The 26,850-nt window shown below is 42.3% G+C and overlaps 2 protein-coding genes and 1 long non-coding RNA gene across 6 annotated transcripts; 1 reads left to right on the plus strand and 2 right to left on the minus strand.

Moving 5' to 3' along the window:
- Positions 1–4,687: 4,687 nt before the first annotated feature.
- On the plus strand, positions 4,688–8,425 carry LOC309703708. Of its 4 annotated transcripts, XR_014275969.1 has the most exons (12): positions 4,688–4,889; positions 5,045–5,096; positions 5,194–5,654; positions 5,748–5,867; positions 5,943–5,990; positions 6,070–6,153; positions 6,262–6,327; positions 7,393–7,453; positions 7,551–7,601; positions 7,690–7,735; positions 7,820–7,884; positions 7,961–8,425. It is a non-coding gene; the product is annotated as an uncharacterized lncRNA (long non-coding RNA). The 4 variants fall into 4 exon arrangements; XR_014275967.1 differs by having other exon boundaries at positions 4,688–5,096; XR_014275968.1 differs by having other exon boundaries at positions 5,045–5,654.
- A 4,742-nt stretch (positions 8,426–13,167) lies between these two features.
- On the minus strand, positions 13,168–16,447 carry LOC309703212 (uncharacterized protein; the record flags this gene model as incomplete). Its single annotated transcript, XM_082527924.1, has 5 exons — positions 16,271–16,447; positions 16,055–16,180; positions 14,234–14,551; positions 13,256–13,582; positions 13,168–13,190 (listed from the first exon to the last, which is right to left on the minus strand). Exons 2-5 carry the CDS (start codon positions 16,104–16,106, stop codon positions 13,168–13,170), a joined length of 720 nt encoding a protein of 239 aa, XP_082384050.1. The 5' UTR covers positions 16,107–16,180; positions 16,271–16,447.
- A 2,704-nt stretch (positions 16,448–19,151) lies between these two features.
- On the minus strand, positions 19,152–22,489 carry LOC309703532 (E3 ubiquitin-protein ligase TRIM21-like). Its single transcript, XM_082528438.1, has one exon. It carries the CDS (start codon positions 21,102–21,104, stop codon positions 19,413–19,415), a length of 1,692 nt encoding a protein of 563 aa, XP_082384564.1. The 5' UTR covers positions 21,105–22,489; the 3' UTR covers positions 19,152–19,412.
- Positions 22,490–26,850: the final 4,361 nt, after the last annotated feature.

Genomic DNA, 26,850 nt, shown 5'->3' on the forward strand with positions numbered 1-26,850 from the left:
TACACCTGCCAGTGTAAACATTCATTTACTGTAATGATCATCCCTGACTGTCGTCCATCACCGTGTGTTGGTGATAAAGTTTATTTATAAATCTCCTAACTCACACGAGTGTTTACTGCATGTTTCAACAGCTTTAACTTTATTCATATATATTATTAATATCAGCCTCCTTTCATGTCTCGTGGACCGAACTGTTCAAACAACGTGGGACAAAAAGGCTTCAACTTTTTTCACAAGTCATGATTTTGGGTTATTCTGGAAGCATTTTGACTGAATTTACAGGTAATATATTGATTAGAGTTCATTTATTCTTTCGGTGTTGTTGTCTCTGTTTCCTGGGGGAGGACGTGCTGGATTACATCTCTCGGGTGGACTGGTGGTGTTGGGAAGACGGAGGTCTGGGCTTCTCTACTTAGAGCACACGAGCAGATAATTGGAAGAAGAAGAATCAGGAAGTTGAAATTCTGACTTTGTTTTTTCAATGGTAGAAAAGATGTTTCAGTCTTCTTTTGTCCTTTCCCCTCACACACTTAGATTGCTCCTCAGAGGCAGGGCCGTGCAGAGACGTTTGAAGGGGCTCAAAGTTAAAAAACCAGGCTGGAGAACAACAACACATTCATCAAGAACCTCATATGGAAGGACATCATGTTACATCACTGTGATCATGTGGGGACGATGCAGAGCAAACGTAGCCTGTGTTTTACCTGATGGGTACAATGTTGCTGTCGGCCTGAGACATTACAGAGTCCACAGGAGAGATGGGAGCTGATTAAACACGTGTTATGAGATAATAATAAAATGACAGTGCTTGGAAACACAAGGCAACAAAACTGTGAGAAATCAACTCTGCCTGTGAATCACTGTCTGACTCTCTTCCTCCTTCCATCTTCTCTCCACGTGCTGCCCATCTGAGAACACTTTGCTATTGTATTGATCTGTTACTTAAGTATCCACACATGACACCTTTACACCTGATCCATAATAAAGTAATGATAGAAAAACATTATAGAAACAGAGCCCTGCAGCTTACTGTGAAACTAAAGATGTTCCCTAAAATGGTGCACAGACAACAACAACAACAACAATCTTTATTTATAGAGCACGTTTAAAAGCCTTGGGCATACCAAAGTGCTTTACATAAAACAATAAAAGGTTAAAAAAAGGAGCTTATCAGAGCACACTGGGATGTGATGGAGCTGTTGTGCAGTTGCTCCTCAGAGGCAGGGCCGTGCAGAGACGTTTGAAGGGGCTCAAACCTACAGACCCCTGCCTGCTGTACCCAGTGAGCTGGCAGCTGACGAGCATCACACAGGTGATGTTTGTCGTGCTGTTGCACACACAGCACGCTCGTCTGTTTCAATTCATCAGTTGCCACAAAACAGCTGAACGTGTCCATAATAAGCTGACACTGCTGTGTGTTACAGGCTACAGTGTGCGCTGTTCACCTGCTTACTGGTTTCCTTTGCATCAGTCTGTCTCCCAGTTTGTCCTACAGCTCTGCACCACCCATGTGGCTCTTTGTGAGCTCGTTCCCACCTCGTAACCAGTGCGCTCTGCCGTTAAGAGCGATCATTGGTTAATGGTAGTCATGTGACTGCTGCGAGCCAGCTCATTTTATTTAACAAAATTGTGATTAATAGTTAAATATTATTGTTGAGGGGCACAGACAGGACTCCACACACACATGAAAAGAAAAAACCCTCAAGAAAAGGCCACTGGTGGGACCCATAAAGAAGCGCTCAAGCCCCTCCCACCCCCCATGCCTGCTTAGATATGCCAGATGTTCTGATGTGCTGATGAATTTGAAGTGATTTAGTTTGAGGAACTGATCTGGAATTGCTCTAAAGATTTTCAGTGTTTGTTTGCAGCCTGGTGAGCCTCTGTTTTCATACCCGTCATGTTGCTGACGCGATGCCAGATGATGTTTCTGCAGCTCTTTATTTTTATTCATATAAAACATGGAGTTTGTTGTCATGTTTGCCTTTTGCTGCCAGCAGGTTCAAATCAGCCTTTTTTAATATTTTCTCAGTTTAAACATTTGATGTTTTTTCTCAGTCGTCTTGAGATTTTGTTTCATTTCTGAGATCATCACATTCTTTCAGTGCCATGATCCACAGACAGGACAGACTCAAAGACATCAAACTCATGTTTGGATCTGTGTTCGTTCATTATCTGATGCTCGTCAGCTGCAGAAATCCTCTCAGGAAAAGAGTTTCAGCTTTTCTTCAGGGTCACAGTGATGCGTTCAGGAACACCTGTGAAACACAGCAAACTGAGTTCTGCTTCTCTCAGTGGGACGCTCGAGTGTTTGGGTCCCTCTGTGGTTCGCTTTGCTGGCCTCTAGTGGCCACGAGGTGAACTCATCATGTTGGTGTCAGCTGTATTTGACAGCAGCCACCAGTCTGCAGTTCTGTATTTGAACCTTTGAATCTCCACAAGTGCAGATATGAAACACAGCTGGGAATGATTCTTTTTGTGTATGTGGACGTAGTCTGTGGGTGGCAGTAATGGGGGTGCCCCACCTTTTCCCCTATGACAGCCTCCCCCACTTAACCCTGAGCTGGACAAAGAGAAAACGACGTCTTGTATTTGGCAGCTGTTACATCAGACACTGTGACACAAACACCTGATGACTGAACAGGTTTCCTGACAAACTCATTTTTATTTTGCTCTGAGACATTTTCACTCACACAGCCAAGGGCGCAGATTTGGCACGGACGGAAGGGACGTGTCCCCACCAATAATTTGATCTGTTCGAGTAAAGAAAAACAACCCGATAGAAAGAAAAAAAACGATCTCCCAGCGGTGCAGAAAGGGTTAAATTACATTCTTTACTGGAGTGCTACGTCATGTGACAAATATGGCCAATGTGATTGGCTGAGCCTTTCAGGGAGCTCTGTTTAGTTTTAGCAGCGGCAAGCCTGCGCTGTGAGGAGGAGAGGAGGATGGCAGCAAAGAGAAAGAACCTGGATATAAGAAAGTATTTTTCAAAGAAACCTGTAAGTCACTTAAACTCAAGCTCACTCATAAAATGTGTCCGTCATAGTAACGTTACAGGCTATGCTAGGCTTTGGCCAACATCAGTCTAAAACTGTATGTAACCATGAATAACGTGTTTGGGAAGCTAACTGCACAACAGGCAGCACTGTTAGTTCTCTCAGTCTCAGAGCAGCATTTCTAATTTTGATTGAAACTGTCAGAGGAAACGGAGCCTCGAGCAGCCCGGATATTAGTTTACAGAGGCTGTTAGAATTATATGTCTAACATTAAAATGTTGGTGACACAATAATTTCATCCTAATGGCACTGATATATTCATAGGGTTCATTTTTGAGACAAAATATCATGAGGTAGTCATGATTTTGCAAATATTCCACCTTGTAGTGCAGTTTGCACAAATTGTTGTAAAAACGCACTCAGCCTACAAACATTACTGACGAGTCAAGATCTGCACAAAGTGACAGAAACACTGAAGCAGCTCCACATTTTATTCTTATTGTCATGTATGTCCTATTTGTCAGGTGACAGAACCAACACAAAGCTCAGAGAGCAATGGTGACACAAGGTCACAGGTGGAATTGGATGATGACCTGGTGGTTCATTGTTGTATTTGAAGCACATGTGTGACTGCATGTATGTGGAGTGCCTCACTGTTATTGATCAGGTGACAGAGGCAGCTCTGCCATGTTGTAGCTCGGAGGTGAAGAGGCGAGCTCACAGGTGACTGACTGATGATGTGGTGCCGTAGATTAACTAGTATTTATTATCATGACAATTATCAGGCTGCTTTTAGTCATCCCAGTATCCTCAGTTGAGGCTGAAAGAAGCTTCAGTGCTCTCAGAAGACTAAAAACATGGCTAAGGTCAACAATGACTCGAATGAGATTAAACAATGCTGCTGTGTGTCCACCAGGAGAGACTGGACAGTATAGATGGAAAACCAATATGCCAGCAGTTTATCTCAGTTAACGAGAAGAGCAGGCCTGTGTTTGGCTCCTTCACATAGTGGACATTGAGTTGTTGTGTGGGACACCAGTAGTATTAATGTCTGTTGCTGTAACAGTAGCTCATGCTTAGAATAGAAAATCCCAACTCATTGATCTGATCGGGGCAATAGTGTGGCTAAAATATTGCATAATTTTGCTGACAGATCTTTTACTTTGTGGTAATCTTAGATGGACATAAACCACCAGGTCATTCAGTGCTAATGTATCAGAGATGTTCAAATCAAATCAAAATTTATTTATATAGCACATATTAAAACAACAGTGTTGACCATAGTGCTTCACAGTCAGTAAAAGCATGAGACAGTTAAAAAAAACAATAAAAGAGGACAACAAACAATAGGTAACAACACAACAAGCTAAAACAGCCAACTAGACAGAATCAAAAGCCAAAGTAAAAAAATACGTTTTAAGACGTGATTTAAAAGACTGGATCGACTCGGCTGTACGAATATAAACAGGGAGGTTATTCCAGAGTCTGGGTGCCACGGATGCAAAGGCCCGGTCACCTCTCGACTTCATTCGAGACCTAGGTTGTGCTAGGAGCCTGTGATTGGACGATCTAAGTGCTCTGTTGGGATTGTATAAGTGGAGTAGTTCAGAGAGATAGCTGGGCGCTAAATTATTCAGAATATTAAAAGTGAATAAAAGAATATTAAAATCTATACGATATTTAACAGGGAGCCAATGTAGTTTGGCTAAAATTGGAGTTATGTGTTCATGGATTCTCGTACCTGTTAAAAGGAGAAGGGTCTGGCTGCAGCCACTGTGGAGCTCCACAGTAACCGGATACACGTGACCTCCACACTAACCGGAAACACGTGACCTCCACAGTAGCCGTAAACACGCATGGATACCGTGGAAGTCTTGCAAGTTGATCGCAAAGGTTGGGACAGAGTCTTTCTTAAATAAATTTGCCGTTAGTGATTTCATAATTCTAGGAATCGTCTAGTTTTCGTACAATGATCATGTTGCCACTTTTTTTGCGTTACAACAACATTCCTTCTTGTTTTAATGTTTTTTCATCGTGCTCCATGGCAGAGAAACACACAGATCAATATCTCATTGTCGGCACTGGGTCAAGCTGTCGTAGGTAAGTACATGCATTGTCTCATGACCAGAACGCTACCATTGTTTACATGTTAGGTTTGTTCCTATCTGTGAGTATATTCTTTTCTTTGTGTACCTAGCCCCACAGGTGTGCAATAAACCCAGAGAAATCACTGAAACGGTGTTGAACCCAGCACCTTCAATGTCTGGTGACACTGGTAAAATTTCTTATTTTGAATAGTGATTGTCATATATAGGTGAAATAATAATCTTGCATTCATTATCTTGTTGTAGTTGATGGCTCATAAACGAATTTGTTACATGCTGTTTCAAATGAATTTCCTTCTATAGATAGTGCTTATTTTTCTTGCATTTGTATGTATTTAATGTGCATTCTATGTAGTGTTTTGTCTGAAACCTGTTAAAATCCCTATAGGACCTCAGGAAAGAGTTGACAACAAGAAAGCCAATAGAAGGTCTCAACAGATGCAACTTTTCCTGACCTGTGTGGACCACCGTGCGAACTCTGACAAAGCCTGAGAACATTTTGGCCAGCCGTTCATCATGGTGTTTTGTACCGCACCCTGGCCAACAACAGCTTGTATGTTAAAGTTTTCACATGTTGCAAAGTGCAACTTTTAGTGCTTATCTGATTTGGTCATCCACAGTCTATGACACCTCTCTGTTTTTTTAGCTCAACTATGTTCTGGACATCAGCAGACCCAAAGATGAGCTGATTGTTGAAACGTTTTCTGGATGCCTCATGCGGGCAGATTTTTGGACACTGGGTTTAAACAAACAAATGGAATCGACTGTAAGTATTATTTTTTCTATGAATATGAAATAATAAAGTGTACATTCATTTCTTTCATGATTTTTTCTGTTTCAGATTGGAAATGGCTGTTTTGAGCTTATCACTAAAATTGTCCAGTCAAAGGTACTGTATGTTGTATATGATGATTGTCAAGCTTTAATTTAGAGAGTTGTTGTTTTAAATGTTTTTGTTTACATTCTAGGGGATAAGCATTTACATAGAAAATCTGTATGTCACCCGGACTTGGCTTGCACCCTATGGCTGTGATCCATTGCAGTCCTTTCCTGTAAGTGTACCGTCCTTTAAAGAAACAAGCAAGTAATCCAAATGATTTTTTTTTATAACTTTGGTGAGAGTTCATATACAGGATACTTAAAAAACAATTCTGTTTCAGACTGATGCTCAGAGGATGCACATCATAGTTCTCCCTCTCTGGACCCCTGGTCATTTCCAGTTGTGTGTAAGTCTTGTTTTTTACACATACAAACTGTTAGAATTTTGCTATGTGTCTGAGATGTATTCAAGCTTTTATGACGCAGTTTCAAAAGTCTTTGATTGTGATCGCTTGCAATGACATTGTTTTCAGGTTTGAAGTCATGGCTAACTGTCTTTAGGTACTGAAGCCACCTCAAAGAGAAATCCTCTTTCTTGACCCAATAAACACCAAGGCAGGATTTGGTGGCCAACAATATGTTTCACTTTTGAGGTCACATCTTTATAAGCATTTTTGGTTTGTTCCGGAGTTTTCAGGAACCTGTTCAGTGTTCCAGGTTAAGTGCATCCCAGATCATGTTCTGCTGATCTTGAGTGTTCACACATACAGTACACTCACATGCTTTTTTTATAAACTATATCAGCAAGTTTCTGTGTGGAGTTAGCATGTTCTCCCCGTGTTTGCGTGGGTTCCCTCCGGGTACTCCGGCTTCCTCCCACCGTCCAAAGACATGCAGCTTGTGGGGATAGGTTAATTGGATAATCCAAATTGCCACTAGGTGTGAATGTGCGAGTGAATGTGAGTGTGAATGGTTGTCTGTCCCTGTGTGTTGGCCCTGCGACAGACTGGCGACCTGTCCAGTCTGTCGCCCTATGACAGCTGGGATAGGCTCCAGCGCCCCCCGTGACCCTGAAAAGGATAAGCGGAAGCGAATGGATGGATGGATGGATATATCAGCATGATGCTTCAACATTTTATTCTATTTCTCATCTTCACATTATGATCAAGTCAGTGATGCTGTCTTTAGATGACTTTCAGACATAAATAGGGTCTTCAAATGTTCTAGTTTAACATAAAAGACCATTAAAAATGAGTTTATAAAATATGCCAACCTTAACTTAAAGCTGTAAGTGCTTTATTTTGACCAACTGTGAGCATGTGACTGTACTTTTTCATTTTGTTATGCTGTTTTGTTGAGGTCGTGTTCCTAAGGCCTGTAGTTACAGTTGGTGCTATTAGCAATAAACATTTCACACCCATCATCATGACATCTGTTAACTTGTGAATGTAACTGTCTTAAAAAAAAAAAAGGTATCTTGCAGTGAAGATCATTCCCGGGCAGTGGTCAGAAAAAAAGAGCTTTGACTTGAAGGTATGTGCTAGTTTAAGTGTATGGTGAATGATATGAATTACACTAGTCTTCTTTTAAGGGATTTTATTAACGAGCCTTTATTTTCAATGTAATACAGGGTTTTCCAAGCCAAGACTATGGAGTTGACTGTGGGATCTTCATGCTGATGGTAATTTTTCTCTTCTCTTCTTGAGATTCATACAGAAGCTAATTTAAGCTTCTAAACAAATGACATTTTTATTTTTTCTTCCAAATAGTCTGCTCTGTACGTGGCACTGGATGCACCATATTGACTATACTATAGTAAGTATTCTATTTACTTTCACAGCAATGGAGTCTTGAATCTTTTGAAAGTTGTTAAATATGTTTCATATTAATATTTTACAGTCAGACATGCCCTACTTGTGTAAATGGTGGTGCTTGCTGTTGATGGAGAACTTTGATCTCAGGAGGTATTTATATTTTGACTTCTGTTTTATGTTGTGTCAAAGTTTACACACCTTAACAATATCAACAATTTCTGTTAAGCTCTGGCAAGCTATTTGCACACTGGAGAGAGGAAGCCAAAGCTGTGCTTGAAGGACAACACGTGCCCATTGTCAGACTGAAAAAGTTCCAGGAAGTCAGTCATGTCAGTATTCACTTTAAACAGTAATTACATGGTTAGTGACATTTGAATAACTGTTAAAAAACTGTTGTGCAACAGAGAAATAACTATGTTTTCATCCCCGTTTGCCTGACACAGGAGCCAGCAGTTGTTGAAGATCTGCGTCCTGCTGTGCAGTGGGCTGTCCAAAATAAGGCACTTTTCCGTGGACACGTAACAATGCCAAAATATCTGTCCTTAAATCAAGGGGACCAGCAGAGGGTCTTAAGAGACATGTCAGAGGAAGAAGACACTGGAGCAAGGGACTTGTTCCTCTTTGTTTTTCAGTTTGCAAAGGACATGGAGCTCTTTTTGAAAGCATGTGCTGATGAGCAGGGGCTAAGGGTCAGTGCTATGACATGTGATGGACAAATGAAGGCACTGGCTGTGTTTGTTTGTTTGTTTAATATGTCGTTGTTGTTTTTTGTTTTGTTTTTTGCGTAGTACAAAATTCCAATTAAACTTATTTCAAAATGTTGTTCACTTGATTCTGTGTCCATACTTATAATAAAGGATTACAGTGAAACAGCATTAAATGTAAATGTAACAGCATTTTTTTTAAACTTGTAATTTCAAAATAAAAAGCTTATTGTTGATATTAACAGTAAAGAATTGTAATCAATAATATTTTTATACATTTTAAACATTAACACTCTGGGCTCTATCCTGGCCATCTGTGGACACTTCACTTATTCTTTTTTTTGACTACTGCACTGGAGTGGACCAAAACAATGACACGGGTTTGATCTTAAGGATCTAATAGTTGTGTGTTGTGCATGACATTGCCACACAAATATGTATTTGCAAGATAGAGTAGAATAAATATTACACAGGCTGCAGTGAATCTCTGTTGATACAGACTATTGAGCTTTGAGTTTCCCAGTCAAACTTAGCTTTGAAGCACATGCTAAAAACACTTTTACTCTTGTACATTTCATAACAAGACACCATAGCCAAAATATTAACAAAATATATATTATTAAAAAATTCAAAGCTGCACATACAGCAACAAACACCGTTAGTAAATGTGTCCTGGAGTTTATGCAGGTGTAGAAAGTGCTGCTGCTGTAAGTCAGCCTAACAGCTTCCAGATCACTTTTCTGGAAAGATGGTAGGAAGGGCATCACTGCTCATTTCTACAGTCTCCCAGATCTTGGAATACAATCCCTTTGTACCATGAAACCACGTCGCAGTACTAGGAGTCCACTAAAACCTATAAAGAGAGTGATCCTGGAAGAAATGGGGCACACACTAGTGACCTCAACAATTGCAAGACAGCCTTTTCCCCGATGCTCAGATGGGGAAAAAAAGGAAGTTTCATGAAAACATTAGGACTTTATCACCGTTTTATCTGAAAAGTTAATGGTAATATATAACCTAACTGGCTATAAAGAGTAAAAAATTTAGATACAATTTTGATTTTGATGAAAAGGACTGGTGCTATTTTAAAGAGTCACGTCGGTAAAAGTAGAAAAATGTTTTAAGAAATCTACATTTTATAGCATTTTGTGAACATACACAAAAAGTGGCCATTTTTGGCAACAAACAAGCTGAGAGAGTTTTATATTTTTTGCTCTCCTTGAACAAAAATAATAGTGCATAATAATCAATGTTGATGTTAATCAATTAGATGTCCCAGACTCTACTATTAATAATACAGCAGTCCCTCGTTTATCGCTGGTGTTACGTTCTAAAAATAACCCGCAGTAGGTGAAATCCATGAAGTAGCCAACTTTATTTTTTACAATTATTACAGATGTTAAGACTGTAAAACCCCTCACTACATGCTTTATACACTTTTCTCAGACAGACATGAACATTTTCACACTTTTCTCTTTTGTTTAAACACTCTTAGAGTTCAAACCTTCGTAGAAACATAAGTCCAGTATTATGGAATGAAACCTAAAGGTGCATTTGAGGGTGCAAAACGTTTCGTCGGCATTGTTGTGTTTGTTTGGGAGAAAACTTACAAACATACAGTACAGCACTTCAGAGTTACACTGCTAGCGAAGATATATGTAAATTCGACAAGCTAAACGCATTCTGTACTGTACAGCAGGAGTCCCGAACCTTTTTGCACCACAGACCACTTTAATGTCAGACAATATTTTCAGGGAACGACCTTTAAGGTGTCGCGGATAAATACAACAAAAGAATTAAAAAAAGAAACTGTGGTATTTTGTAAATATAATAATAAACGTGACTTGAGCTGTGTGCCAACAACAATGACAGTGACATCCTCCTCTCTGCTTCTTAATGCTCTCTGGTCGCTATGGTAACGCGTAAATAGTTCTTTCAAAATAAGACACACAACTACAACCATACATTTCACATCGGAGGATCAACTATCGCAGAACGGTACCAAAGGACTCACGGACCGGGACCCGTCCGTGGGCCTATTAGGGACCGCTCCTGTACAGGAGACACTGGACTAGATTGATTGACAATGGTCTACAGCAATCAGAACGCACAACACGATGTACTGTAAAACAAATAAATAAATCAGCGAAACAGCAAGTGTCGCGGAAGGTGCGCCGCGTTATAGCGAGGGACCACTGTACACTTTTGGCCACGAACAATTTAGGGGATGGTGAATTTTTTTGAACAAACCCAGAGTGTTAAAAACCCCCCACTTAAAACCATTTTTATTTCTCAGCAGCATCAATAGTAACAAAAACGCAATTTAGTTTTCGCTGTCAAAGTCGATTTAACTGAAGTTACGTGTTTCCGGTTACTGTGGAGCTCCACAGTGGGTGCAGCCAGGTGCTCTTGGTTAAAAGACGCGCAGCTGCATTTTGAATTAACTGGAGCCGGCAAAGAGAAGAGTGTTGGAGGCCCGAGTAGAGGGAGTTACAGTCGTCCAATCTGGATATTCTGCCCTCACTAGGGTGTGAAGCTGGTTTCTAGCTTGGCAGATAGCTAACAGGTCCACAATAAACATCCAGGAGTCAGCGGATACGTTTTAGATGTTTACTGTTGAAGCACTGTAAAACTGGTACAGAAACAAAAATAAAATATTACATTTCTGCTGTAATTGCATTTTCTTTACAACATCAAACATTAAGCCATGCACTACAATGTATATAACACATAAACACAAACTTATCCAAACCCTTTCACTGGTTATTAGGCCCACGCATTTAGCGATTAGCTTAATGCTAACATTACATGGGAAATCCCATAGACGGGCTAACGTGTTAGCATCGCGGCCGTTTTACCTCACAAAAGAAAGTTTTCCACACAAACCTCTAAACTGCTACACAAAACTATCGCGGGAAAGCTTACAAAACAGATAGCAACTACTTACAGGCATGTGCTCTCTCAGGCTCAGCAAGAAAAAGTGAACAAAAAGTGGAACAGACAACAGTTTGGCTATAGGACTGCTTTTCACTGGTGAGGTACTACGGCAAGTCTGCTGGTACAAAAAACACACACCCAAATGATCATGCCTGCCTTAAAGGGGCAGCACACTGGATGTAATAAATGCGTGGATAAGCTTTTCAAGGTCCTTTAAAGGAAGGAACGGCTTTGCTTTAGATATCTGACGCAACTGGTAAAAGCTGTTTTTTTATGTTGGTGTAATGCAACTGAAGTAATGTTGTTAAGTCTTTGAACTCATATTCGTTTATTGTCATGACTGTATTTCAGGGCTGGACTGGCCATAGGGCATACCGGGCATTTGCCCAGTGGGCTGCTCGTGATTTTTCGTTTTTATTGGCCGATGGGGTTTTCTTCCTTTTCTTTTTTTAACGGTATAAATGAGTGGTGGTGGATTGGCCAGTTGGTCATGATCGACTCTGGGCTGGACCAATTACAGCCGAGGAGGTCAAACTTTAAAGTTAAGGTGAAAAGGAACGGGATTTGTGCCGTACTACTTCAGCTAGAAAGTTGCTAATTCAATCATGAAACTGATCAATGATCAGCTGATCGGCTTTTCTCTCTGCGCCAGAAAGAGGAAACCAGCGGATGTCGAATTAAACAACAGCAGCACGTTTAAGCTTGATCAGCTGTTGTTAGAATTTATTTAATATTAATTTCTAGTATCAGCTGATGTTTGCTGGAGCCACAGCTGTAAAGCTGCTGGTCATGATGTCGGTTTGGATATGTGGTGAGAGGGAAACATGAAGATGAAACCAGGAGATGTCCTTACTGAATCATCAGAGCTGTGATGGAGAAACAGGTTTACCTTTCAGGTGACAGGAATGAGTTGAAGGGAAGTTCTGAACTGTTTCTGTGTGCTACTGTTTAGAATACCAGAATAGGGAAGGTGGTGTAGGTTTAAGTTTAATTATAAAGGCTTTAAAGGATTTTTGACTTTTCCTGTAATACCATGGTGGGCCGGTCACTAGTCAAAATGCCCATATTTTGTGCCAGTCCAGCCCTGCTGAATTTGAAGTTATTTTTATTTTTGTATGATACCTGATTTATATTGAATATGACTGAAGTAAACTAAAGTCTAAACTACTTAGTCATTTGTTTAATTGTAATTTAGCATTATATAACTCACATATAAAACTATCAATTGTAATTTTAAATGGTTTAAAAGCATGTAGAATAGCATATGTAGGCAAGTACATTTCTCCTTTTTATCAAGAAGCAAAGACAAAAAGGAAAAAAAACTGAATTCGTCCCCACCAATGCCAAAACGAAATCTACGCCCTTGCACACAGCTGTGTCCAGCAAGCTCCACCCACTGCTCCTAAAAAGGTGTGGTCAGTGATGGATCTCAGCTTCCCGTGCCCCTCCCCTCCCCTGTAGCCGAACCACAAACATCCACAGATACACACAGTGTTGTTAACGGTTACTCCACATGCACATGACACTGACACACCTTATATTTGGTCAGACTTACAGAAACAGCCAACAGTGCACTTTCCAAGAACACAGGTTTGTAGGAGTTTATACATTAGCTGTGTGATCATACTGAGAACACACAGAACTCAACAGGCCTCAGTATCAGCTGACAGCATCTTCAGCACCATCTGTTCACTGATGTCCTTCACTGATCAATAATCAAATAAACACATCAAACTGATTGATCAGTGATCAGAGCAGACGGATCAGTGGAGCTGATCCTGATGGCCTCTGCTTATTTCTCGGCCTGATTTTTCCCTGCAGAGGAAACAGAAGAGTCACACCTCACACACACACACACAAACATGAATGAACTAACTAACCTTTGACTGTGAGCCACACCCTCTTGTATCTCCAGGCCTCCTTGCTGTTGACCTCACATCCGTATCTCCCAGCATCTCCCACTTTGAGGTGTCTCAGGGTCAGACTGAGGTCTCCAGACTTCAGAGCATCTTCATTCATCTCAGTGCGACCTTTGTAATGGTCGTCCTGTTTGTCGGGCCGGTCAGAGCCGTTCTCATACACGTGGACCTTCATGTATTCTGGTTCATAACATTTCCACACCACTTCACTGTCGTCAGGCAGGTTTTCTGTGGTTTGAAAGGGAAGACAGATGGACTCCGCCCCCTCCTCCTCCTCCACCTGACACTCTGAGAGGACAACAAACAACGTGAGCATGTTAACATTTTACTTGTTATTGATGACACACCAGTCGTGGACTTTATGTTTTTACTTAATCCCCCAGTTTTTATGTTGATTCATAAAAGCTGAACCAACATAAAACAGCCTGTTCATAGCCCAGCATCATCCTTAAACCATTGGCTGTCTGAGTGGTGTGTAGACTCATGTGGGTCTCTGAGATTCTGATGAGGAGAGACAGCATCTATCCAGCTTTGGAAGAAGCATTTAGGGAAATCTGTATGCAACACTGAGACCAGGATGTTTCCGGCTCACACACCTGCTGCTGTTGTAAAGGTTTCCATCACTCGTCTCATTTTAGGACATTGGGAACGAGCTCAGGGTTTGTTTTTGCAACACTATAGCCGGGCTGATAGAGTCAGAGCTCTGAAGTCTTATGTCTGATTCTCTTACACTCATCTCATCTCATGAACGTCCTCACAATATCTGAACCACTACAAAAATGAATCAAATTTACAGTTTCCCACAAACTTATCTTTGAGCCTGGTTGATGCTTTAACTGCTGACATTTACCAGTTTCTCTCCCACAAACTACTTCAGTCATTACAAACCACTGACTTATCAAACACAATCTGTGAATAAGGATCATCTGCTGCACTGACCTTCGACTTTCAGCTCCACTTTTTTCTCCATCAGGACTTTTCCCTCCCTGCTGTAGGCGGTGCAGGTGTAGGTGTCCCTGTCTGTGTGTGTGGGGTATGTCAGGGTCAGACTGAGGTCTCCAGTCTTCAGCGGGTCTTCAATCATTTCTGTTCGGCTCCTGTAACGTCTGTGCTGTTTTTCAGAGTCTTCCTGATACACGTGGACTATCCTGCCATCTCTGTCCTTCCACACGACTTTATTTACCTGAGACAGGTGAACTGTGGCTTTGCAGGGCAGCTTGGCAGACGTCACACCTGAACCCACCTCCACCTCACGAACTGAAAGAACAACCAAGCACAACATGAGCTGCACAGCATCAGCAGCAAACTTCCTTTGACAGGATGAAGTGAAATGTTTGCAGTAAAACATGTTGGACTGGTTCCAGTCTGAAACGTGTTCCTTTGCTCCATGAAGAGACTGTGCTGTGTTTGGTGTCCAATCAGCAGCAGAGCTGAACTGAACGTGTCTGCCAGATACCACAGAGTCAAAGCTTTCAGCGTCTCATGGTTTCACTCCAGTCAAAGCTGTGAAGAGTGTAAAAGCTCGAGGGAGAGGTGGACACAGTGTTTCTGTAACACTCATCACACATCTGACTGCACTTACAGTAAACCATGGACAGGGTAAGACATGGACCTGCTGTCCTGATGTTACTCTGTGTTTTCTGAAGTCCTGCTTCCAGCCTGGAGATGAGCTTCTTCAGTGGTTGTCACAGCTTTTTCTATCCATGGGGCCTTTTTTCTTTAACTATTATAAGACTAATCCATCTGACCAAGAGAAGGATCATCAGAGGAGAGCTGAAACTAACAGGTGTGGTTATTGATTGCACCTAACTGTTATGTTATCAGTCAGTTGCATCATCAGTGGATAGCAGGATGGACACTCCTGCAGGCACTTAGAGCTCAGCGCGTCTCCTCACTACCAGCTTTAGTTACTTTCTGTTAGCCTATTGTTGAAATCTCCCAATCCTTTGAATCTTTGGGCTGAAGGAAGGACAATACTCGGTGTATAAATGCTCAATCAACAATCATTTATTTCCATACAATTCAACACTTATGAGCATTAGAACCATCATGATGGGGAGACATGCCTGCAGAGGGTCACAGCAAGTCTCAAAATGGTGACGGGTTGCTCAGCTTCTTATAGCCTCTAGCGGCCCCCACCTAGTCGTAAAAGCCTAAACATTCACATTCTTTCTCTCTTACTAAGTTATGACCTCGGCTCCTTGTTTCTCTGCTCTCTGTAAGGTGGGGGTCTGTCTCTTCTATTATCGGCACAAGGTCCTCTGCACACAACATTCTCTTCATGACTCAGCAGTATGAAATGTCAAGAAACAGTGTAACACATTCAACAGTGTCGAGTAATACAGGTCAATCCAATAGATCTAATGATTTTCACACTCTTTTAAGTCAGAAGTATAATGCAAACTAAAACTACATACTGATCACACCATCTAAACTAAAGGATAATATATGTCCTACAGCTGTTATCATAATTCAACTACTTTGATTACATATATAAGGTAACATATGGTAACAGAATAATATCAGACTATAATGATAATACCAGAAACTTTGGCCCTTCAAACAAAGAGTCGGTCCAGACGTCTTGTACAGGATAACTGGGATCTAACAGTTCGTGGTAACCATCAGTGATGAAAAGATCACTAACAACTCATTCAGGACAGAGACGTCAGCTATGGTGCTGTCAAATCACCAAATCAAACTTTGCTGATTACCTTCAAGGTTCTGATATTTCATCAGATGGTCCAATAAAACACTCACCTTCTTTGTTCTTTAACGTTTTGTATCTACAAGACAGCCATGCAGCAAGCATAACAACCAGAGGAACCAGAGGAACCAGGACACCTGAGAGGACTTTGAACCAGACTGCAGAACGAGGAGGAAGTTCTGTGATCGACACAAAACAAACAACCTGAACATCAACCAACAGATTTTTAGAACTTGCCATTAGCATGCATCTGACCTGACAGCACTGACCTGTGACCTTCAGGTCTACATAGGTCTTGTTCCGATCTTGTCCATGCTTGCGGTATGTGCAGGTGTAGGTTCCACTGTCAGAGACTGTGGGCTTCCTCAGAGTGAGGCTGAGGTCTCCAGTCTGCAGAGCCTCGGCTCTCAGTGATGTTCGACTGAAGTAACGAATGTTCTGATCTTTAAAATCGTCACCACTCGGCAGACGCACGTGGACTGTTGGGTCCTTGAGCTCCTCACGGTCCCACACTGCTGCTGTGGACTCAATGGTAACATCAGCTTGTACCTGACAGGGCAGCAGGACAGACTCCACCCCCTCATACACCTCCACCCCTGAGGCATGCTGGGAACCTGAGGATAAAAATATAAAGCAGGTGAGTGCTGTGATTTTGTAACAGCTGAGAGACACAGGACATCAGGTAAAGTTCCAAAGAGTTTCCTGATGGTTCACAGATGAACTAAACAGGTAAAGAGGAGCCGACTGAGTCAACAACCAGGAAAGTGAGTGACTGAGTAGAAGCAGATGTCCTCATGTGCAAACATGTCAGCCTGTCTGACTCTGAGCCGTCCCTCTGATGGACACAGCTCTGATGCTGGAACATTTTGTGGATTTGTGTGTGACATGTATACCTATATAACTATATAGACTATCTATCTATCTGCACTGAACATAGATATTTTAACTTTCACGCAGAGTCTTAAGCACATGGTTTATTAAGGGGGTACAGTGACAGTTGATGTACGGGGAGATTTCTCCTGAGTAACTCAACCTCCCCAATACACACTCGTCTTTCATGCAGCACAACCAAAACAGTTACACTGTATGCGTGTCTGTGATTATGTCATACGATATAATCACACACACACACACACACACACACACACACACACACACACACACACACACACACACACACACACACACACACACACACAGTGAATTTCCTTTCAGTGTGGAGATGATGCAGCAGAATTTAGCTTTGTGTTGGGTTCTGATGAAAAACAATCAGTAAGGTTTCGTTTGTATATTTACAACAATTAATGCAAAATGAATCAGAATAATCTGAAGGAAGCTGACAAATATGTAAAAGATGCCACTGTGACATGAAACAGGTGAACAGCAGAGATGCAGTTTGTTCACAATAAGTTCAATATGACCTAATGTTATATTAACAAAGTTACCATTGAAATGTTAAGATACTGAAGTAAAAAACTGAAGACACTTACTTCAACCTTCAAACAGCTTCTAAACAAACTGCTGTGATGTTGTGTTTCATGAGTCATCAACCTGTTCTTCATGAGCTGCTTCAAAATGAATAAAACACTGAGATCTGTGTGAATGTGTGTCAGTGCTTTATTCATGATGAACTAAAACCTCACTGAGCTTCATAGTTCTCAGTTATTTGAGCCACATGGTGGGATCCACCCTGCATCACCCGAGCAGGGAGGGCTTCATTCAGCAGGACAGAGAGCAGACATCAATGCACTGCATATATAATAACCTGTGTGTGTGTGTGTGCACATGCATGCAGAGTATCAGAGCAGCTTTCTTACCGAGTAAGAGGAGCATCAGCATCAGTGGCATCTTCATAAATCTGATCCTCAGTCAGACACACGCAGCAGCACTGCAGACACTCCCAGAGGCTGCTGCACAAACACCAGCTTACTTTCACTTTCATTTTCATGCAAGGGTTAAAAATGATTGATTTTTAGTTTGAGATTTATTATTATTGTTGTTTTTCTGTCCTGTTCAGCAGCTTTAGAAGGAGAATTATGATCTGAATGCTTCGTCAGTTTATTTATCTTGTATGTGAATAAATAATATGTATTGTGTAACAGTGTTTGAGCTGACAGGCTGGGAGGGGCAGATTATCAAGAAGAAAGAACAAGCTAGAGTGATAAAGAGAAAAGAGGGAAAATGTGCAGTAAAGCTGTTCAGAGGCTCTGAAAGCTAAAATTATCTGAGAGTCCCGATCAAAAGTTTAAGACTGCTTGAAAAATGTCAACAAATCATGTTTTGCATGGTTGGATCTTAACAAGGTTCCAAGTAGAGCTTCAACATGCAACAAGAAGAAATGGGAGAAAACAGTTTTTGAGCCTGCAATTTATTTAAAACAATGCTTAAACTGAAACAGGCAGTTTTACAGCTGATCAAAAGAAAAGAAAGAAACACAGAGACTAAATGCACACAAGGAGGTGATCAGGGGAAGTAGAAACACACGAGGAAACAGCTGACTGGAATACACCTGATGACCAACGTTCCCTCTAATGTTTCATGTGTCTGAACACACAAACTGAGCGTCCCTTGGACCACTGTGAGCAACAGCAGACGTGTGCACTGTGGTCACGCCAGCATCCAATCCATCCAAGTTACATGTTTATTAAAGTAATCAAATTACAGCATTTATGTTAGACTACTTTTAATTAACTGCTTCAGCCCACTTACAATGAAAATAAAATCTTGTTCCTGACCTGTGCAGCATGTTAACACTATTGTGCAGCTGTCAGCAGCCACACACACTTTCTATTCTTCAAATCAAATCACAGTGAAACATGTTCACTGACAGCTCAGCTTCAGCATCGTCTTCATGCTGTGACTGCAGCCGTTCAACTCTGTTTGTCTTTAACCCAAATCATCACAACATGCAAATATAATCATCAAAATGATGTGACTGGAAGGATGCAGCAGTCTGTGCTCCACCTTTCTCCTCCACACCTGCAGGTGGAGAACATGGATGCATGAATCTCTACAGAGTTCTTTGAATATTATCCGTCTCATCAGTTTTCAGTGAACAAAACTCCTCACAGAGCCAAAATAAGCAGTTTGTATCCAACATAACTCAGCTGGACTCTGATGCTCCGTATAACAGCCACACATGAGTCTGGATTCACTCAAAGCATTGAACAAACTTTATTGGAAATGAAGCTTTTGGACATTTGTTCTCTGATATTTGCTCTTCAGCTCGAGTCTCCATCAGTGGGAACATTTCCTGATTCAACTTTTCTTCTGTTCAAATCAAACTCCATGAGAATCAAAGTGTGAATCAGAGTCCTGATGATCAGATTCTATAGAAACATGGAGACTGTAGAGGATTTACACTCAATATGTTCATTTGTTCCCTTCAAGAAAAATCAATCATTCATCCAATTAAACCAGTCGTTGATCAGTTTGATTGACAGGACAGATGATCAGAGGTGCAGAGTTTTTACCACCCTGATTCATATAGGGACTGAAGTATGGGTGGAGTTTGTGAGTGAAGGAGCAGCCAGTAAAGGAGTAGATCAGAGCTGCAGCACCTACATCATAAAAGGAGACCAGACCCTCCTCATAATCCACAAACACCCCCACCTTCTCAGGACCAGGATGAAGACAGAGGGGGACTGAAGGGTCAGCATTAGCTTCGTACTTATTTCCATTTCTCAGCCACACAGTCCAGAAACCATCCTGAGGTCTCAGTGTGATTTTTCCCTTCCTGTTGATCGACTCTGTGGACACTCCTAAATCCCACTCAGTCTTTCCTTTAACCTGAACCTCAAAGTAAAATCTGCCTGAAGAGAAACTCTGCTCTCCTAAAACCATAGCACAGTAAGAAAATCTCTCTGGGTTGTCTGGAAGATTCTTCTTCACATCACCACAGTACACTTGTTTTCCATCATCAGACAGGATGAGTTTAGGATTTGCTGTATCAGGATCCAGAGTCACATCCACCTCATGCTGCTGCACCCTCTGCAGCTCAGCCTCTAACAGCTTCTTCTTCATGGGTTTCCAGACTGTCTCCTCCAGCTGAGCCACAGCTCTCCCCACAGTCCCCTCATATGATGGTGGATGAACTCTGACCTCTGTCCAGTCCTTGGTGGGTGGAACAGCTTTCAGGGAGGAGAAGCTTTGGAGGAGGTGGAGGTGGTCTTCAGAGCGTGAGAGCTGCTCCACCTCAGAGCTTCTCTCCATCAGCTCAGAGATTTCCTGTTCCAGATCTTTGATGAGACCTTCAGCCTGTTTCTCTGTAGCTTCCTGTTTGTCTTCGATCTCCTTCATGAGCTCCTTCAGGCGTCTCTCAACAGACTCCATCAGAGCCGTGAGGACCTGAACACCTTCTGCTTTCTGTCTGTCTGCAGCATCTTTACTCATCTTCACCGACTCTGTGATCTCCTGAATCTTCAGTCGTCTCTTCTGGATCATCTGCTGAATCTCAGCCTCTGTCTTCTCCAGCTCTGCCTTCTTTCCTTCATATTCTTCTCTCAGAGGAACAAACTCGTGGTTCTTGTGGTCTAAAACAGAGCAGAGCATGCAGACACATGTCTGGTCGGTCTTACAGAACAGCTCCAGGAGTTTATCGTGCTTCGTGCACATCCTGCCTTCCAGGTTCTCCACAGCATCAACCAGCTGATGTCTTTTCAGACGTTTCACTGTCAGATGAGGCTCCAGGTGAGTCTGGCAGTAGGAGGTCTGACACACCAGGCAGGACTTCAGGGCCTTCAGTCTGGTTCCAGTGCAGACGTCACAGGGAACTTCTCCTGGTTTGGCAGCTTGTTGCTCTGAGCTGCTGCTGCTGGCTTTCTGCTGAGCTTCACGTCTGAACTGAGCAACCATCTCAGAGATGAAGGTGTTGACCCTCAGCTGAGGTCCAGTGTAGAAAGTCTCTTTACACATGGGACACTGACAGCTCTGATTCATGTCCCAGTGCTGACTGATGCAGGTTTTGCAGAAGTTGTGTCCACATGGTGTAGAGACTGGATCAGTGAACACATCCAGACAGATGGAGCACAGAAACTGATCTTCAGATCGCAGATTGCTGGCAGCAGACATGTCTGCACTCTGAGGGAGAAAGAAGAGAAACATTTGATTCAAAATTCACTTTAAATTTCATTTTACAAAGAGAGAAACAAGCGTCAGTAGTCTGAGGAGCTTGGAGAGAAAAGCGTCTGGACTTCTTTGAGTTTCTTGAAGACGTTTCATCAGAGAAGCTTCTTCAGTTCTCAGAGTAACTGGTGGAGACCCAGCAACACACTCAGACACAAACTGGTTCATCCAAACACAAACCTAACATCGTAGTGTCTGCTGTACAGTGCAGCGTCCAGATGGACAGGATCAACGTTTGGGGATGAAGATAAATACAGTCGTTACAAAGATGTGAAATTGTTTCTCTGTTTTACAGAAGGTCCAAGATTCATCCAGATCATTTGTATACTTGAATAAATCAGTTTGTTGGATATTTTCCATCAATCACTGTGAAGTAAACTTCGACCTTGTTGGTGACTGAATACTTCTTATTGTACGTCCAGATCAACGAGCCATTAATATTAAACAGTGACTGTTCCAGTAGAGCTGACAGTGAGGAGGACGATGAATCACAAACCTCAGAAATGTGTTATTAACTGTTGATCCAGTATTTTAATGGCATTGATGAGAACATGTTTATTCAGAGGTGTCTGTATATTTGGTCCATTTGTGCGTCAGTAAAAACTGTCCTGTTTTCTCTCACAGATACTGGAACATCCTCACAAACTCAGGATGTGGAAGAAGATGAACTTTTCCAGTCACTCGCTGGGATACATCATTCATGTTATTCTGGATCCTCAGAAAACATTGATTTATTTTTGTGTTTCACATATTTGTTTGTCCAAATCAAAGATTGATGTTAGTAGAGAAGAAGCCACCATGATAAAGCCTGTGTGTGAAAACGAGATCAGTGGATTTGATCAAAATCCCATTTAAGGAGGAATTCTGTCCTCCAGTTTGTTTAAATAAGCTTTGGGATTAAACAGCATCATCTATGTTTGTGTCTGATGACATGTTTGATCCAGGTCAGCTTGAATATCACAGCTGATGTGTGGAACTCTGACATGTTTAAAGCCTGATTATCAGGATGATTCAAACACATCTGTCTAAATAATGAGATTCATGTTTCCACACAAAGTTATAAAGTGCAGCATCGACTGTTTTCTGAATGATTGAGGATCATCTGTGACTCTTACAGGATACACTAAGTCAGATAATCTTTGTAAAATGTGTGAATGACTTTTTGAAGTACTGACCAAAATCTGCTGGTTTACAGTATCAAAGGCTTTATATCAATAAAGAATAAATAGGTGTTTTCACGTCTGTAATCCTTATGATCAATCAGATCCAGAATCAATCTAAGAGGAACAGGAAGTGATGAATAACCAGGAAGTGTGGAGTCAGTCTGAAGTCCAGAGCACAGCCTGAGTCCACAGTCCTGAGCAGAGCCACAGTGAGACTGAAGCAGCAGCTCGATGCTCCTACAGTGGATCTGTGGTTACATGAGCAGCTTTCTATGGATCCAGTGTGACTGTGATGAGTCCTGATGAAGTGAACAGAGTGAAGATTTGTGTAGAAACAGGAAGTGTGATCAGCTGCACTCACCACTGTTGCTGAGAGTAACCTGATGGACTCCAGTGAATCTTCTTTTAGAGACAAACAGGACTCGACTGCAGCTCTGCTGCTGCTCTCTCACACTTTCACTTCTGCAAAATGACGTTGAGCTTATTGTTTTTCAGCTGTTGCTCCGCCTCTTCCTGCCTCTCCCTTTACAGGAATCAGCCGGTCTGTACTCAGTGACTGTGTGCAGCGGGTGGGAGGAGTGAGGAGTGGTGTGTGGGTTCACACAGTAATGACGGCCTCAGGTGATCAGGAGAAACTACCTGGATTTCCTTTTTCCACAGCAGACTGAGAGCTTCAGGTGGACCCTGAAGGAGGTCTCAGACACAGGTGGTAAAAGTACACACAGTGTGTACTGAAGTAGAAGTACTACTGTTAAAAATACTCCAAGTACTAATTCAACTTCTTTACTCAAGTAAAAGTAAAAAGTAGTGGCTGTGAAATGAGAGTAAAAAGAGCTGATTGAAGAACATTTCTAACACGTGTTTATACAAAGCTAACTGACTGTGTGACTAACTAACTGACTAACTGCTGTGGTTTGGAGTAGAGATTCCTGAATTTACCAGGTGCACCTGAAGGCAGCACAATTTAAACCGTAAATAATGATGTAGGTGCGAAAATCCTTTTCAAGCGTCACAGCATCAAATGAGCCGGCTTACCTTTGTTGCACTTCTACACCAAGTTTTACGCTCGCGTTTCTTCGTTGCTGATTTTTGTTCCACAAACCAAAAGAACAAAGATTCAACCTTTAATATATTTTCATGTGTGTTTCAAGCACTATGACATATCACACACACACATGCTGAGTGTGTCACTGATAAAGCTGTGACACAGCAGCTCACTCAGTCCAGTCCAGGTAACAGACTCACCTGTTAGCAGCAGCTCTGCCCTCACAGAGCTCAGCTGCTTATTTCAGTCAGCAGGAAACATTAATATTATGGACTACAGCCGTCTGTCAGGGCCGTTCAAGGACACAACGTCACACACAGGTTTAAACTGTTAGACTCATGAATACCCACAACGTTCGATGCACATTTCTCTTTAACAGGAGCAAACGGCCTGATCAGATAATATAAGAACTCATAAAAGCTCATTTATGTAAATCTCTGCTTGGACCAGTGAAACAGTCTCACACTGATTAAACACCATCACTACTTCAGTAATGACAGAGGGGCGTAGGCGTGCTCGTGGGACAGCTTCCTCCAGCTGTGGAAACCAGATGTGGAAGCAGACTCCCTGATGTTGCAGTCCAACACCAGCAGAGAGGACTCAGCTGCTGGGCGGAGCTTATCTTCCTGTCCTGTTCAAATCCAGCATGAAACTCTTCTTATGTTCCCTCTTCAGTCTGATCCTGTCTAACAAACATCACTGTTCACCTCCTCCTCCCTCTGTGACTCCTTCATGTCCACTTTACTCCTCAGTAAGTCTCCACAGCTCCAAGCCAGCTCTGCATTCAGAGTTAGTCCACGTTCTCACCTCCATCTTCAACCTTTCCTCAGCCAGAGTGTTGTGTCTGTGCTTCCACAGGCCCCGCTGGTTTACAAACTTGTTCCTGTTAACGGAAACAAGACGAACAGCTTTTACTTGCTAGCAAGGGAGGACCGCTCGGTGTGTCAGGAAAGCACTGAATCCACCCACAGACGACCTTTTACTGAACACAGTTACAGTACACACAAGCACCACCCATTGTAAACCCCTATGGTCAACAAACATAAGGCCCTATGTGTGTGTGTGTGTTTGGGGTGCGTTTGTGTGACCTCCTGCCCACAAAGGATGATAAAGCAGGAAGCTTACTAAGCAGCAAACAGAGCCCTCACATAGATGAGCCTATAACAAAACACTGCAGCCTCCCCACCAACAAACTGGCTGGAGAGGTGGTCAGAGACAAAGGAACGTCTTTGATCAGGCTGCTTGAACCAAGACTTACAAACTTAAGTAACACAATGACAACATTTAACAATTTGACTCCAACACAGAGCACTATCCCCACATGCTTCAAGACCACAACCATCATGCCCCTCCCCAAGAAAAGCCCAGCCACTAAACGCCTGCAGACCAGTCGCACTGACTCCCATCATTGCAAAGTGCTTTGAGAGAGTGGTGCTGGCCTACATCCAGAGCAACATCCCAGACACTCTGGACCCCCTGCAGTCTGCCTACCGGCCCAATAGGTCCACGTCAGACGCCATCGCTGCTGCCCCTCACTACTCCCTCTCCCACCTGGAAAACAAAGACCTCAGGGTGCTTTTTGTTGATTATAGCTCCGCCTTCAATACAGTCATCCCTCACAAACTCATTCCCAAGATCCTCAGCAGCTTCTACAGCTGCACTGTGGAGAGCACACTGACCAGCTGCATCACTGCATGGTACGGCAGCACTACTGCTATGGACCAAACGCCTGCAGAGAAGATGATCAGGACCCCGCTGCCCTCTGCATCCACCATCGCAGAGTCCAGAGGAGAGCTGCCTCCATCCTCAAAGACCCCACATCCCCCCAACACGGCTGTTCACACTTCTACCCTCAGAACGAAGGTTCAGAAGTTCAAAATCCAGAACATCCAGACTCAACAACTCCTTCTTCCCACTGCTGTCAGACTCTTGGACAGCTGACCTGTTTTAACAGTAATGTTTGCACATCAGGTCATCTTTCATATCAAGCTCATAGATCCTTTGCACATACATCTACCTCACACTTACATTTAGTCTCCACTCATTTATTCATAGTATTTGTATCTTATCTTGTTCTATTTGTATTTATTAGCCTGCATCTGTGTGTGGACAGCACAGAGATCCACATCTGAAACCATCAACAGTCACATGTAGATCTGCTTCATCTTCAGCTTTGTGTTTCGTTTTTGTCTGATCTTCTCTGAAGCTTCCTGACAGTCAGCAGCTTTGACCTTTGACCCACATGAAGCTAACATGTGACACAGAGTCAGGACGCTCCGTGGAGATCCATCAGCACAGCAGAAACACGCTCGGGGTCATCATCTTTAGAAACTTCCTGTGGATCCTACAGTCTAAGATCCAGAGCTGTCACTAGGATGGTTCAGTCATTTCTCATCAGCTACAATTAGAACTCAGAGCTGAGCAAATATAATCAATCACATGCTGTAGAAACATAGAAGTTTCTATCCTTCAGAAAACATCTGACAAAAAGATCTAAAAGTGTGTGAAAAGCAACACTTGTTGTTCTCTAAATGTTTGGCCACAGCTGTAGAAAACACTGTGAGTGTTGGTCAGTAATTACATTTCATTTAATTTCTCTTTGTGCAGGTGAACACTGTCCAATCTTCTATCTAAATGACTGCTTTGTCTTTAAAAAGGTGAAGAGCCTGAGGCCGGTGACCTTTCCCCGAGTACATCCTCACAGCGGCTCACAGGACCAGGCCTCACTCCTGTCCTGCCAGAGGAGAAGCTTCAGAGTGTCCATGCAGTACAACCACACCTGTCATATTCAGTACGGCGTTCATGCAGGTTGCTACCCGACAGTTACAGCATGTAGTAATACAGTCCCACTGCCTGTTCAGCATATGCAAACATATTCATGTTCAAGCATGTGATGACAAAGGCCTCCCACTGTGGGCATTTCATCATGTTTAGGAGCCTCATCCAGCCACACATCTGATCAGTGGAGTATTAGTAACACAGAAAACTAAAGAGGACACATGTTACTTTTATCTTTATTTATTTTAAACATCTGTCATTGTTAGACATGAGGTTCACTGAAATCATTAGTTTTGTCAGATTTCTCTCCCTCTTCCATGTGACTGTGTCAGCTCGTCAGCATCTGTTTGGGACGAGAATGCACCAGGAAGTAATGAAAAGTACCATTAAAAGCAGGAGAGGTTCTTATATTACAGAAGAAGAGATTATTTAAAAAACTATCTCAATGCCATCAATGATTTATGGCACTGAGATAGTCCCGTTCTACCTTTAAATACTCGAGAAACAACAAGTAGGCCTGCAGTGCGAGAGCGAAGAGACCTGAACACTGAACAGAATCAGAATACTTTATTAATCCCTTGACTACGTCATGATCCACCTGATCGCTCCGTACAGACAGAGGCTGAAGCTCTCCAAACCTGTCATGAGGACTAAAAAGCTGTGGAGTAACAAGTTGCTGGAGGACCTTGGCACATGTTTACAGATGAGGATGAGTTCATGGACGCTGTCACCTCCTATA

Source organism: Aulonocara stuartgranti (assembly GCF_965226115.1).
Source record: "Aulonocara stuartgranti genome assembly, chromosome: 3".
NCBI lineage: Eukaryota > Metazoa > Chordata > Actinopteri > Cichliformes > Cichlidae > Aulonocara > Aulonocara stuartgranti.

Excerpts from the sequence above, each read along its gene's own strand:
- LOC309703532 (XM_082528438.1), bottom strand. The coding sequence starts at position 21,104 with ATGTTTCTCTTCTTTCTCCCTCAGAGTGCAGACATGTCTGCTGCCAGC.